This window comes from Bombus huntii, chromosome 7 (genome assembly GCF_024542735.1).
Source record: "Bombus huntii isolate Logan2020A chromosome 7, iyBomHunt1.1, whole genome shotgun sequence".
NCBI lineage: Eukaryota > Metazoa > Arthropoda > Insecta > Hymenoptera > Apidae > Bombus > Bombus huntii.
This window is the reverse complement of record NC_066244.1, coordinates 11,370,553-11,386,370: the sequence shown is the minus strand read 5'-3', so window position 1 is coordinate 11,386,370 and position 15,818 is coordinate 11,370,553. Positions and strand designations below refer to the sequence as shown.

The following is a 15,818-nucleotide window of genomic DNA, read 5'->3' as shown; positions in this document are numbered from 1 at the left end:
TCTATAAATGCATGAAAATTCACAGTCCGTTAATGATAGAAATCATTAGGACAGAGCATAATGGGAAAATATATTTATTGCAGGTCAAAGCTTGGGATAAGGATTTATCTTCACCTAACAATAAATTAGTTTATCGAATTCAAAGCGGCGCAGGTGATAAATTTGTGATTAGTCCGGAAAAAGGTGTAATTAGAGTTGCACCGGGTTCCAATTTAGATCCAGATTTGACTTCACCGAAGACTACAAGATACAGCTTGAACGTCATAGCGATCGATAGTGGAACGGAAATCCAAAGAACGGCCGAAGTTCTGGTCAATATCACTATCGTAGACGTTAACAATAAACCACCCGTCTTTATCGACCCGGGTACGGTGACCATTCGTGAAAATACACAAGTACGTATTTAAATTCCAATGTAGAGGAATATTACATATCTCCAATCCATGCAATTCATTTTGATCGTGTTTAGTCTTAATTAACCAATTGTCCGTATCAGTTCGGAATACGTATTCATATCTTTTTAATACACGTAAAAACCTAGTATGCATATGTGTATACATATATAGATATATAAGTGTATGAGTTACATCGTTAACCTTATCGTACATTGGTTTCAAAATGTAATAAGGAAGTCTAATTCGTGAATCTGTACTGTTAGATACTGAATTATTGTTTTGTCTACATTCTATATAATTTTTTAACAAGACTAAACAACCTATGTTTATGTAATATTTTTGTGATTTATACTCATACAATATTCTTACAAAGTTTGGTTGGAAAAATCTAGGACACCCTGTATACATACAGTTGCGTATTTAAAACATTTTTCTATGACACAAGCGGATATGTAAATGTGTTTTATACATATTTATATAAAAATAGACGGTAATAAACGTTTAAGTCGTTAAATTCGTTTGACTAATTGTTTGTTGAGTTACTCAGTTTATAATTCGAGTCTTTGTCTCTAATGAAATAATTGTCTGCCACGATCTCTCACCTATGAAACATATTCTTTATAGAAGAAAATTAAATGGTTATGTTTGATAATTTGCGCTATTTTATTAGGTTGGAGCGTACGTGCATCGTGTTGTGGCTAATGATCCAGACATAGCGCCGATATTACGTTATCGTATCGATCCAAATTCTTCGGAGGCAAGAAACGAGGAAGGAACGCTAATTAAGATCCAAGAATATGATTATTTGTCCGCTTTGGAATTAAATGCACTCGATGGATTGCTTCGTGTGGTTAAATTGTTAGATAGAGAAAGAGTGGAAACGATAAGATTGGGGTTAGTTGTTGAAGATTTGGCTGCAATCAGAGGAATACAAACTGCATCCGGTTAGTATACTTCACTAAAAGTAGAAAAAACAACGTTTAGAGTATATTTGGAATTCTTTCACGAACAAGTTATTAATTAGACTGTGAATGTTTATACAAATTCGAATTTTTATAAAGAAACAAAACCTAAGTTGAAAATTTCACCACCTAAATATCATAACGAATAATATCATATATTTTTCTAACATTGTAATAGGAATTAGTAAACTTAAACGGTTCTTAATATTGGTAAAGTTAATATTAGATTTATTACTTCTAAAATCCTATTCATACTTTAATATTATATATGTATATATGTAATAGTTTCTGCAAGTGCAATATTTAAAAAATTGGTTTATTCCTATTATTATTATTTTTACTTTTTTTTGATGTTTACTCCTCCTTTCAAAATACGGTACAGTATATTGTTTGAGATTAATTTTAAGCTTGTAATTTCAGCTACGTTGAACATAATAATCGAAGATGAAAACGACAATAACCCAAGATTTCGCAGACCATTTTATAGACGATCTGTAACAGAGAACAGTAAAAACGGCGTAAATATTGCGAGCATTGTTGCCGATGATGCAGATAAGAATCGTAGTATTACGTATTCGTTAGAAAGTCCTAAAGAACTGGCAGATTTAGTTCATCTTGATTCTGAAACAGGTGAAATGGTCGTGGCGAATAAAATCGATAGAGAACAATATTCCTGGCTTAATCTAACTGTACGTGCCACTGACTCAGGAATTCCACCTAGGTAAAGTGCCTTTCATTAATTTTAAATTGCCTCAGGAAAAATTACCTTTACCATGTTTGCTTTTTTATACCTTTCTTAAAATTTACACAGTAACGATCCTGTTACTAAATTTGAATTTTATTCGTAGATCGAGTTTATCTGAGGTATACGTTCAAGTACTGGACGAAAATGACAATAACCCGTACTTTGTAACTGATATCAGTAATTTGACTGTGATGGAAAACGCTAAGATCGGTACAGAAGTAGCTACCATTCAAGCTAGAGATCCTGATAGCGGAGATTATGGAAAAATTACATATTTATTAGATAGAATGTCATCCCAGGCAAGCATACTTTTCGTTATGTCCTTAACATAAGTTTGTCATATGGATTATTCATTATGAAGATTTACGACAACAGAAAAAATTTATTAAAAATGTTTTATAATACAGGGTACATTTGCCATTCATCCTGAGTCTGGCGTCTTGACAGTAGCAGATTCGATTGACTGGGAGGATAAACAAAATTACGTTCTAGTTATAGAGGCTTGGGATAACTATCAGTTCGGTTATACAGCCGGGGAATCGAGAAATGCGTTTAAGCAGATCAAGTAAGTTACTTTCATGTTGCAATTGACATCCGTTTCATAAAAATTAACCGTTCTAAGAATTAAGTCATATTAACAATTTGATAATTTTAAAACATTAACAGCAACTTGACGTATTGTGTTTAATACAGTTTTATTGTATTGTATTTATGTAATGCATTTTAGAATGCACACTTGACATATGTCAACTGTTCCTTTTATTTAAGAGATTCATTATATAATTTATTAGCTATTCCATATAAGATGATAAGATTTATATATATATTTGCGATTCATCTGTGCAAATTAATTATTTGTGTAAATTCTGCTGTCTGTGAAAATTAATTATCTCTTGAATTAATATCTGTGCTACCTATATTAGTATGAAATACTAATATAGAGACAGTAGCATTAACTTAAAAACTTTATTATAACGGTTTACGCATTATTCATGAGCAGAATATTCTAATAGTTTCAAATAATTTGCAAAAAATTCGTTTTAAGGGTCACTGTAACAGATGTCAACGACAATCCACCAAAAATGGACATACCTGCAACATGTGTTACCATATCAGAATTCCATGACGTGAAAGATTTAGTTTTTACCATTAAGGTGAAGGATGCAGATGATCCAACAACTCCAAATGGTCGTATGAAAATTAGAATTCTTTCTGGAAATGAATTAGGTTTGTATAAAGAATTTACGTTTTGTTATTCTACGAGATGACTATGAAAAATATCTAATGAAACATCTTATAGATATCATGTATGTAAGAAGACCAACTAATAACGTAAATGTTGACTCTTTCGATTAGGTTTATTCATCCTAGAACAAGCAGATTATTGGACAGCAAATATAAAAGCGGCACATTCACTTCGAGGAAAATTCGGGAATTATTCGTTACATCTGGAAGCCCGAGATCTTGGTAGACCTTCCAATAAAGACATTTCTGTTTTAAATATTTGTGTGACGGATTACAACGACAATCCGCCAGTCTTTATTAGTCCACAGCATAATACAACTATTCGAGTAGCAGAGGTAAATTTGCACTTGTGTTAATGTAAATTTTTATGCTTCTTTCTTATATTGTCGTGTTCGAATGTTTCCTTTATACGACTATCAACTAGGAAAGATGAATTAATTTGTCACTTGGACTGCCAATCTTTTGACATAAGTATTACTTTATTTAAGGCATTTTTACCAACTTACTTTGAAAAGTAAAACGATTTTTTTAATGCAATATCGCATTATGCATATAAGGAATTTGCAATACATGCTGTACTACACATTGTTCGTGCTGTTCTGACGAATATTATTTATAGAATGTGACAGTCGGGACATCGATCATACAAATTGAAGCCAAAGATGCCGATACTGGTCCAAATGGCGACGTTCATTATCGTTTGAAGCAAGACTTGGCTGGTCATTGGAGAACATTTCACATCGACGATACCACCGGCATTATCTCACTAAAACTCCCGTTAGACAGAGAAACGCAGAAATTGTACGAGGTAATTCAAATTACATTCTTTATAAAAAAAAGGTACAGAATAATACACGAGATAAGGCATGGTATATGTACAAAAATACGTATATTCTCTACTTTTACACTTGGATAAATTTGCACCGTATAATCAGGATGTGTTATAAACTGTCTTTTTCCCAAAATCATCCTGGAGATATCGATTTCAATTTTTATTTTTATTTTAATCTGGATAGAGAATTATAGAATGCAAATAAAACATAAACTTAAATGATTTTATTTCTAAATGACAAATATTTGCATTGCTCTAATAACTCTAATAACTGTTCTTCCGAACCATTTAATTTAAAAATTAATTGACATCGATGTCTGTGTACGATGATTTTACCATATAATCAAATCGCTCGAAAACTAATTGAAGTACGTAGAATATTTGACACAAATGGCATCGAGTATAAGATAATAATAGTTGTTAATTCTCACTCATAGATCAGAGTAGAAGCATACGATCTAGGAACTCCAACTCCTCTCAGCACGGATCTAGATCTAATTATTTACGTGCGAAACATCAACGATTACGAGCCTCAATTTTTGGTAGACATATTCAAGATTGACTTCACAGAAGAGCAACCTCCTGGCTCTGAAACTGTACAATTACCAGAAACTGTCGATAGGGACGAAGTTGATGATCTTGACGATCCTCCTACTCAAGTGTGTTATTTTATAATCAGCGGCAATGATGATGGACTCTTTATCCTCGATATCTTTAGACACGAATTGACTGTAAGTCACGAACAAATAACAAAGTGTGATATATAACTGTAACAACTGCTTATCGTTAATTTGTCAGTGACGTATTTTCTTTCATATTCTATAAATTCTTGTCATCCTTTTATAAAGTTATCTATTCTTCTTTTATAGAGCTTTTTTCGTGAGTTCAATTGCTTTCAGTTCAGCTCACACATTAACTACATTATCGTTTTAACTACATTAATCGTTTCAATCGTACAATTTTAATCGTACAATTAATCGTTTCAGACTGCGAAAACGTTAGACAGAGAACAGCAAGAGGAACATTTGTTAATTGTGAAAGCGACAGAAGATTGTAATACTGTTCCAGCGAACGGAACCCTTTCCGATGAAGCGGACGATACTACATTGAAGATTGTTATAAATGTAATGGACATAAACGATAATCCACCCAAGTTTGTTAGTAAGATATTCACGGGTGGAGTTACTACAGAAGCTGATTTTGGCACGCAATTTATGCAAGTCAAGGTAAAATCTATTCATCAGATAGTATATTACAATAATGATATAAATGGTGCAAATAATTTTTAGAAATTTTAAGAAAAATGCATAATATGCAAGGTATCTCGATTTCCAGTGTATTAACGAAATTAATAACAAATAACATAACAGTATACCGAATGAAATCATGTAGTAAGAATGCATGTGAACTATCGTCATTGTTGAAGTAAACATTAAAAAATTGTTTCGAATGTCATCTGACAGATAATTTATTGTTACCTAATTTAAACAATAGAAATTACGGTTTTTGTTTCAGGCGATTGACTTGGATGCAGGTGATAATGCTATAGTTAATTATTACCAAGTTGGTAAAATTCACATGACTTTGACAGAAGGTTTGGACGATATTGAGCTGCAACCTTTTCTGGTTAATAAACTCACCGGGGTAGTGAGTTTAAATTTCGACCCTCAGAGAGGGATGAAAGGATATTTTGATTTTATGGTAAATCAAATTGATTTTAAAAGAGATCATATCTCGTAATCTCACAGTGTAGTTTCGTGCACAGTATGCTAATAAAATATAATCGTAGTTACGAGGTCATGATTGTTATTACTAATACTACATCTTATATAAGGCGTATCAAATAATATTACTATTAGTCAAATTTTATTAATGTATTTAAACAGGTGTTAGCCAATGATACCCATGGTTTAGAAGATACTGCAAGAATATTTATTTATTTACTAAGAGAAGATCAGAGAGTCCGTTTCGTGCTGCGGCAACATCCACCGGAAGTCCGCAACAGAATAGAGACGTTTAGAGAGTCAGTGTGGAAAGTTTTTAAAATTATAAACACTAGAACTTTGAATTTATATCACTACTTACGTATTAATAATTTTACAACTTTATCGGCATTTACAACGATTTATGAAATAATAAAACGTGAAAGTATAAAACATTTTGAAATGTCATTAGTATGAAACACAATTATCGTAATTACATTGGTAAAGTTTAAGGTAAATCCGATAAAGTTGCTGCAAACATACACTTTGCAGAAGTTACAAAAGTATCTATTATATTAATTCTAATAGATTACTTTTTGTAGTTATATATTTTCAATTATGAACAACGCAGAATATAATTTCCATGTAGAACAAAATTTTACAATTCCGTAACGTAAATTTTTAGGACACTGGGCAACGTGACTGGAGCGATAGTTAATATTGATGACTACAAAATCCACGAGAATCACGACGGTTCTGTCGATCGAACAAAGACCGATTTGTACATGCACCTTGTAAATCGTCGAGACAATTCCATTCTTGAAGTGTCGGAAGTCCTGGAATTAGTCGACAGAAATATAGAGAAACTCGATGGTCTGTTTAAGGAATTCAATGTTCTCGACACGCAACCGGCTCAATATCAACCGATTGTTCAGTACGAGCAAGCAGGAACCACGTTTTGGCTTTTGACTTTGACCTTGTTCCTAGGAGCTCTGCTAATTCTGTGCATAGCCTTGTGCATTTCGCAAAGAGCCTCGTTCCGCAGGCAATTGAAAGCCGCAAATGCATCACCGTTTGGTAAATATCACAATTCTGTGCATAATACCTTGTTTTTCATTAATAAGACATTATCAGTTTAAGATATTAATGGAAAATTCCAAAAAATTAATTGGATTGATCGTATAATGTTATCATATAAGCGTAAGAAATAATAGAACCTGTGACTAATTACACAGTTACATAATCAATTCAACAAATAATTCTCCTAAGACTAGGAAGTTTCTAGAACAAATTTTACAGTATATATCTGTCTTTTATGTAGTCCTCTTTTATGTATACGTATGGCTATATAGTTATATTTAATATTTGCATATGTATTTACTGATAGATTGTAACTGAACTATATATTATATCCTTTTGTTATTCGATAACAGATATATTTGAATATCCATTGAGCAATCCAGTCAGCATGCATATATAATTATGCATATAAGAAAAATTATAGTTTTATACATGAAATAATGTCTGAAATACATATTACATGTTGATTTTAAATTATTATTCGATTTACAATTTCTGACGTTTATACAAAACCTTATGTGCCTAAATTATTGCCAACATAATTTTCAAAACTTAATTTGTTCACATTTGTTTAAGGAACATCAGATGCAGAATTTATAAGAGGACCTGGTCGTGTACCGAATACAAACAAGCATAGTGTAGAAGGTTCTAATCCTATATGGATGCACGCTTACGAGAATGAATGGTTTAAAAGCGACGAATCACTTAGTCACACGTCTGAGAGGGATTCTCTCGATGAAAATGCATTGAACAACGAAGAAATAATGAACGAAGCTAATACAAACCAAAGAACCGATGATAAACCGTACTATATCGAGCCAAGAGCGTCTTCCATTTCAAGGTAAATGCTACTTACTTCTAATTGGCATGATATTAAGTATATCTATATATATAATCTACTAATACGTTTAATTAATTAATTAGGATAATAGTAGGATTAAATGATTATCAATAGACATAATAAAGACAGTAGTATTTACACGAAATAAATAAAATAAATAATTAATAAAGTACATATAGTAAGCATTAGAATATATATATAGTAAGTATTAAAATTAGAAATAATAAATTTTATTTGCAGCGCGGGAAGTGTGGCAAATATACCAAATGACTTTCATCGAAGTTCTCCAATATATCGAACGCAAAACAATATCGTTAATCCACTTGGTAAAAAGATAGAAACGACGGAACTGTAATTGAACAACGACGATAATACGATGGAGAAAAATTCTTATTTGCGCGGTAGTATTTATAACTTCGTAAGAAGTGCAATAGAATAATTCTTGTAAATAGTCACACTTCGTATCAGCGTTAGTATATATTTAATATTTATTTCATAGTATTTTTACAAATTGACAGTGACAAATATTTTGTATTATCAAATTCATATTTTCATTATTCGTATTTTGTCTTGTATCCATATTAATAGTAAATTACTATTATAGATATAAGCAATTATAGTTTGGAAGAATCTCACTTCCAAGTTCGTGAGAAACTCTGGTTAATAAGAAAAAGAAATTTAACCATGATCTCTGCACGTCAGTATGTTACATACACTTGTACCATTGTACACTTTATATTTCTGTTTGATAAATAAATAATTGATTCAATAATATATTAATATTCCCTACTTCATCGACTGACGTCAACTGTTATTAATAATTTGGATTATTTAACATTTATTATGTTTCTCTATATTCCTGTAAAATATCTATTGTTGAAAATGCCAATAATGAAATTTATGTATTCATAGATTTTCAGCTAGTAAAACTTTAAATTAACTTTTAGATCGATATAATTGGACTCTGCTACATTCACATTATCAAAGTGAAATATACATACATGCATAATACGTACATTATACGTAAGTTCGTAATACATAAATTCTACTGTTATACAATTTCTTATTATTATGCTATTCAGTAAAGCATGCAAATCTTTCCTTTTTAAAATAAAGTTACTTTATGTTACGTGTGCTACATTACTAACAACAGTGGTGGAGAAATTACATACTTCTTATATAATTGACTATTCCTTTTAATCGTGCAAAATATATCACTTTAATAATCGTATTACTGAAACATTCACGAAACATTATTTCAGCCTGTTCTAATGTTAGTATCATTAATCACTCCATGGTCCATGCTCTTTATATATTAGGTTATTCTATGAATATCTAATGCAGCTTTTGTGAAAGTTAAACTTAAAACAATTGGATTAGTTATGATACAAATTGTACAAATACGAATAAAACAGTTGCTAGGAAGATGTCAAAGGATTATAAAAAAACGACTAAGGGATATGTATGACTAATTAGTTATTGACAAATAATTTTTTATTTACATTGAATATACTTAAGCCCTGGAAGAATTACATTATTCATTAGAAAATCTAAAATGAATTCATGCCTTATATAAATGCTCAATATAAATATTATTTATTCTAAATACTTCACGTCTCAAATGTACCTAATTATCTACTTTCAAATGCCCTGATATTCACATAGGTATATTATACATTGCTACGTACTGATATTTACAAGAGAGGGAAGCTGTTTTGTTTCAATGAAATTATATTATTGTTGCAAATTATTACGAAATATATTTTCCAGCTGTACTCAATCTCTGTATTCCTTAATCTTCATTCTTACGCTTTTCATTTATTGTATCGTATTCAACACGCTATGTTGCATTCTCTCAATCGCTGCATTCGTGTAAAACAAATTAAACACATTGTCGGCCAGTCACGAGTATACCCGAGATTTTCATGCACAAACGTTTTCGACAAGTCACAAGTATACTCACACTCGCACGTTGTATATGTATCAACGTATGCATTTATTAAAATACAAGATTGTGTACTACGATGCTTTACACATCACTCCACTTCGAAAACGCGTTAAAGGTGAGATCTTCGTTTCGTACGTTGTAAATGTTATTAAATAAGTTGAAACGCATGAACTACGATAGAATAACTTTCAAAATATCAAGAAGCAAATTTATGTGTCTCGGAATTCGTACGTTCAAGTATATAAAGGAAGAAGCACTTCATACACACAGAATACATACAAATATATTCGACATTTCCTTCGAACTACCATGTAACGATATCAGCAGTATTTAGGCTGTCTGCCTAGTAATACGTAAAAACCGCTATCTCACGTTGAACCACTATAAATTAGAACGAGAAACCGGGCATGAAAAACAAAGCCAAACCCTCGGAACAATATCGCTCGAGTACACCCTTAACTGGGTCGCATAATATTAAAGTGCGATGGCACTTGCGTGAAGTCTGAGCTGCGATCAAGACGATGATCCTTTCAAATTAATACGTTAAATTCTATTTCGTTTGAGGTCGACTAAGAAATTTTCAGTAAAATTATTTTGTGAGATCGTTATTTACGACAAGACTACGACTATAAGGGGTAACTTGTACCGATAGTATCGCAACATGAAATATCAGTAAAAGAAGAATTCATTGTTTAAATGCAAATTAGCTACACCTACTGCTGACCTCAATGGGTCAGTCACACTCCTTGGTCCCTTTCACCCTTAAGATATTCTATCGTCGTGGTTTAATGCGAGGACTCTGCTACTTGACATTTACTTTAACCGTACACGCCATTGTACGATTAACCACAGAAGAATTCGATTAATGTTCGCCGAAAAATTCTGACCAGACGTGTCTTTGATTGATACATATTTAACTATAAAATCTAAAACAATGATTTTCAACGTTTGGCTCAAGAAGTTGAAGCTGTTCTTCGTTATAGAATCGTGTGTGTATTACTTGTATCACTAAATGTAATGAAATGCTGAACAAGTAAGTTTTGTTCACAGCAATGAGAATAAAATGAAAATAAAATTCGTGATTTTGTTTAATAACTATATAAAACATAGGAAGACGAATTGTATGATATATACTTCTTAATGTGTATTTGACTTGTCTTGAAAGTTTGATTACAAGAATAATGAAATTTGGAATAAAAGTAATTTGTAAAATTAACATTCTTAAAATAAAGTCAACCCACAACCACATCGATCGATACCAAAGAACAGAATCTTCAATGCTAAAACTAAATCGAACACTGTAACTGTTGTTATTTCTATACTCAGTGGTAAGATCAGAATAGTTATTATTTTATGGAATGCATAAATCTATCACACCGTTCTGAGCCAAAAAAACCTTTATTGCACGCGCTTACAAAAACTAAGGATAAAAACAAAAAGCCTTAAGCCTTAAACAAAAACATCTTAAGCCTGTCGATTAAATCTATCGATTGTAAATAGGATCATCTTCTAGTTACTATTTCTTATAACTAACGCATCTGTATATGGATGGCGAGCACGAACTCACCTTGTCATTTTCATCAGTAACTTTATATTATTGTATCGCGATAGTATGATACTTCATAAAATTGAACTAAGAGATGAACAACATTTACTTCGTTTCTTAAAAACGGTTACACATACATTTTAGGTACAAATGAACTATACTGCACATAAATAAATAAACTGTACCTAAAATACCAAATGTATATCATCCTTGTAATACAATTTCTATTACATAACATTAAACGAAGAAAGCATAAAAATCTAAATAAAATCTCATAATATAAATTCCAAACGGACGGAGATAAAATTATATCGGAGTATACAATTAATTTACGTTATCGCGTTAATTATAATTTGTAATTATTTTATAATTTTTCACGTAATTCTATAATATATGTAAACTATATCAGACATACTGTATGTAAAATATATCTAATAAGCTTGCGTTTCGTTCGCACCATAAATGTCAACTTCTATAAATAAAGATTTCCACACAGGTCTACGTTTTACGAGACGGAAAATGAGCGAGCCAGAAGTCGTACGCACAGTCGGTTGTAGGTTGAGAGGTAAGGTAGCCGAGGAAACGGCTACCTACTCCCTTATCCTATTCCTGAACGTCAGCTTCGCGTGCAACCTTATGCTAATCTTCGTTGACTATATAAGCGACTGGTCAGTGTTCGCGTCGTTCCCTTGTTCCCCTCCTTTTCAACCCTTCACTAGCTTAGACTTCTTGCGGAACAACCCACTGGCGGTGTTTCCATTAAAGTCAGTGGCGTAGCAATTGTTAATTGATTGAAGTCGAAGTTAAATGAGATTGCATAAATAAAACAAATGATAATTTCTAAATAAATACATTTATAGCGGATAATGCTACTTCTCTTACGCTTATGGATCCTTTTATTCGCAATCTTTGATAATGATTAATGTACGAAGCAATTTATAATTACTCACCGGTGATACTCAACACGACAACTAATTTTTCTTCGCCGTAAATTAAGAAACAAATTAAAATTGACTTTTATAACTCGCGTGCGTGTTATAAAATTAGAATGTCATTAGAATGTCAATTTCCCCATAAACACTCTCCCATATTAGCTTATATTCAAGGTGTTCGCAATTTTTCATGCCACGTATTCCAGTAAGTGACTAATAATCGTCGTTTCCTAGGGTTATATCGTTTCTAGTGCCGATCCTGTTTTACGCTACTACTACATACGTGGAGGTGCATTTATTCTACGCGCAATTTGCATGCATTGGCCCTTTCTATGTACGTAGCACAACCTCGACATAACGACAATAGTTCTCCAAATGTCCTTATTCCACTGACTCGTCTAAGTGCACTTTTTTCGCCTATTTCCAAAGAGCAATACGATACAGGTACATATGTTGTATCTCACTTCAGTAAATATACAGCCTATCAGAAATTAATAAACATTGATTAGTTCTTTTTAATTTATCAGTCGAATAATATGTTACAGATGATTTAGAATATATACAGTTTTACATGTCCATAAATAAAAATCTTTTCTAAAACAATTTTTTTTTTATTAAATAGATGTCCTTAGAGAAGTATATTACTACGTTATAAACTTGGTTTGCGTGCAATAATATTGTGGTAATTTTAATAACAAGTTTTCATACTTGCAGTTATAAAAGAAATAATTGCAAAAGTCGTCATGATAATAGAAGGATATAATGGTATAATATGTAATATAATATATTATTATACTTATTCATATATTTTTAATACTGTGAGCATTATATTGCAGGTAAAAACCTGCACCTGAAGAGTACCAAGTACCATGTTACGTCCAATACTTTGAACTTAATCATTTTTCTACGTATATTGTGATGTGTGTAGACGATATAGATATAAATGTAACACGATACATATATAAAATTCAATGTTTTCTGTGTATGTATGTACGTATGTGCATTTATTCCTATTGATATTCGAACACCATTTAAAATAGAGCAACTTTTTTAAAATAGGACAGACGGCTTGATGTTTCGTGGGAAGTTAGAAGAATTAGTTTACTGGATGGCGTACAGATTTTATGAAAAAATTGCGATCGCTCGAAATTGCGAAGAAAAAAATAAAAATTACTTTTTGCAATTCTTTTATCCGGACATGTAACGAAAATGTAAACAACAGATTTTGCTATTTATGTCATGTATAGAACCAGAATATTTCGTCGGAATTAATTGGTACAGAAACAAACAGGCATCGAAAAATTGTACAAATCTTTACATTTCTTGCAGTCATAGGCTGAAAGTAACGAGAAGCTGCAATTTTCGCCATTTCTAACCGTTTGTAGCTTGTAGCAACGTTATCCGATTTCGAAGAAATTTTCAACATGTACATATACACATAGCTGCCATAAATCTTCAAAATGTGTTGTTTAAATCTTCATTACACATCCAGATAAAAAACTAGTAAAAAGTAACATCCACTTTTCTTTTCTTCCTCGGAATTACGACCAGTTGCAATTTTTTCAAAATTCTCTTACGCGTCATCCGGTCAACTAATAATCTTCTAACTTCCTAAATAAACTCAAGTCATTTGGCTCAACTTTAAAAAAGTTATCCTGTTTTAAAGAATGTCCAAATATTAATAGAAATAACTGAACGTACGTATATGACATAGAATCAGAAGGTTATTCGTCTTTCAAACAGACTATAGGCCACATTTAATACCTCGTTCCTATTAAAATATTGGCGAGTTTTAATCGAAATGCACCTGTTAGTCTTTCGTTTCATGATCTTAACTAAGTATAAAAAAAAGTATTGTAATGTTCAGGCACTACGTCTATGGTATAATTAAACGATATCGTAGCTGGCATCAACATTATTTACGATGAAACTCCGACGCTTTTAATCACAGAGAGCTTATCTCCTCTAGAATAGATGATTAGAGCGAAGAAATCGAACTTAAGATGTCTATCGTCGAAATTTGTTCCCTGTGGCAAACAAATCACGCGACCCCCGCGTTAAAGAACCCTTCTTATTAGGGACTGCGTAGCTACTAATACCCCGACTTCTCAAGCCCTGACTCATCGACGTTACGCTGCCTTTTGGTATTACATCGATAACTCGCAATTTTTTCGCAAAAACCTTTGAAATGTAGACCGAATACTCGCAATCCAACTACTATCAATCTATCCATCTACTATCATTGTGAAATTATCGCAGATAAGTAGAAATTTTGTGAAAAGTTTCACTCAAATTTTATAGAAATTAATGTAAAATAAATGATTTTTTTTTATTTCGCATTGGTTAAATTACAATTTGTAGCATAATTTATATCGCATCCTTGCTTCCACAGTGATACATCTTGGAAATGTTAATTTGTTAAAAAATACAAAGGACTGTCTTTGGGCGTAACGCCACGTTATATTTTTTCTACAGAGATGAAATTAAGAAAAATTAAGAGATTAAGAAAATACTCGAAGATTTTTCTTATACCAATGATTAAAAAAATTCGGTTATCAACTCGTGTCACGTTCGTAACAGGAGTGTGATATATATATGTATATTACAAAAATATCTATAGCTGTAATTAAATACAATGGCGAAAATAGTTTAAGGTGAATATGACCAAGGTTTTCATGATAATTGCAAGACGTCGTTTATGGAAATGAAGCTCATTATGAGCAAGGTCACTGATTAATTTAGGAATGAAAGAATTAATTATTCCAGAGTATATGGACAAATTTTAACATTTTCTAGATAGTTTGCTGAGCATACGCAAGCATAGCTATTTAAAATGCAGTGAGAAAACTCCCACAGTCGTATTATCGCAATCGTTCCAAGGCTATTAAAACTATTACGAACTAACCATACACGTCGTATCAGATCGTATTTTTACCTTTTGCCGCAGAATCCGCAATCAGCATTTACATAAATTTTACTTTTACCTGCATCGTTAACGATATACTGTTTTATTTTCAGTTTGATTCCTTAGATTGATGCAAAATTACCATAAAAAAAATATCTACGAATATCTAACAATCTCTTATCAACAAAGATACGATCCTTCGTCTTCGATAATTCCATAAATGAAATTTCACCGATGAGTTACAATGGCAAGAACGCGCGTAAATTTCTCGCGTTTCATTTAAATAATAATAATTTACATCCAAAAGAAGTATTCAAAAGAGTTTAAACGAACGTTGCGTTACAAAGGGACGTTTATCTTATATTTTATAGACTCGCGGTTATACGACATTGATTAAAATTCTTTAAAATATCGCTTTTAAGAGGTAAAATGAAAAAAAAACGTGTATATTTGACCGGAAACTTTCGCATACCACTGAATCTTCACGAAATCAGAGAAAATAGCGGGAAAACGTGAAGACCAGTAGAAAAGTTTGAAGTAAAAATGGGTTATGTGAGAGAAAAAGGTGGATGCACCTTCGGCAACCTGTGGAGAGGGGATGGCCGGTGTTTCGCGACGTACACGTGACATGGACGTACAGGGTTCGCGTTGGGGGGTTGAACGAAACAACCCCTTCACATGCGC

At 32.0% G+C, this 15,818-nt stretch overlaps 1 protein-coding gene across 1 annotated transcript in view; it reads left to right on the top strand.

The window, feature by feature from the left end:
- Positions 1-8,571, top strand: part of LOC126867360 (cadherin-23) — a 32,171-nt gene extending 23,600 nt beyond the window's left edge. The window contains exons 11-25 of the mRNA XM_050621800.1: positions 84-395; positions 1,066-1,339; positions 1,778-2,078; positions 2,206-2,401; positions 2,510-2,667; positions 3,148-3,329; positions 3,459-3,682; positions 3,967-4,155; positions 4,617-4,910; positions 5,166-5,405; positions 5,695-5,880; positions 6,066-6,202; positions 6,568-6,959; positions 7,539-7,803; positions 8,044-8,571. Of these exons, the coding sequence (XP_050477757.1) occupies positions 84-395; positions 1,066-1,339; positions 1,778-2,078; positions 2,206-2,401; positions 2,510-2,667; positions 3,148-3,329; positions 3,459-3,682; positions 3,967-4,155; positions 4,617-4,910; positions 5,166-5,405; positions 5,695-5,880; positions 6,066-6,202; positions 6,568-6,959; positions 7,539-7,803; positions 8,044-8,158 (3,465 nt within the window). The 3' untranslated portion in view covers positions 8,159-8,571. The remainder of the gene's footprint in view (positions 1-83; positions 396-1,065; positions 1,340-1,777; positions 2,079-2,205; positions 2,402-2,509; positions 2,668-3,147; positions 3,330-3,458; positions 3,683-3,966; positions 4,156-4,616; positions 4,911-5,165; positions 5,406-5,694; positions 5,881-6,065; positions 6,203-6,567; positions 6,960-7,538; positions 7,804-8,043) is intronic.
- Positions 8,572-15,818: the final 7,247 nt, after the last annotated feature.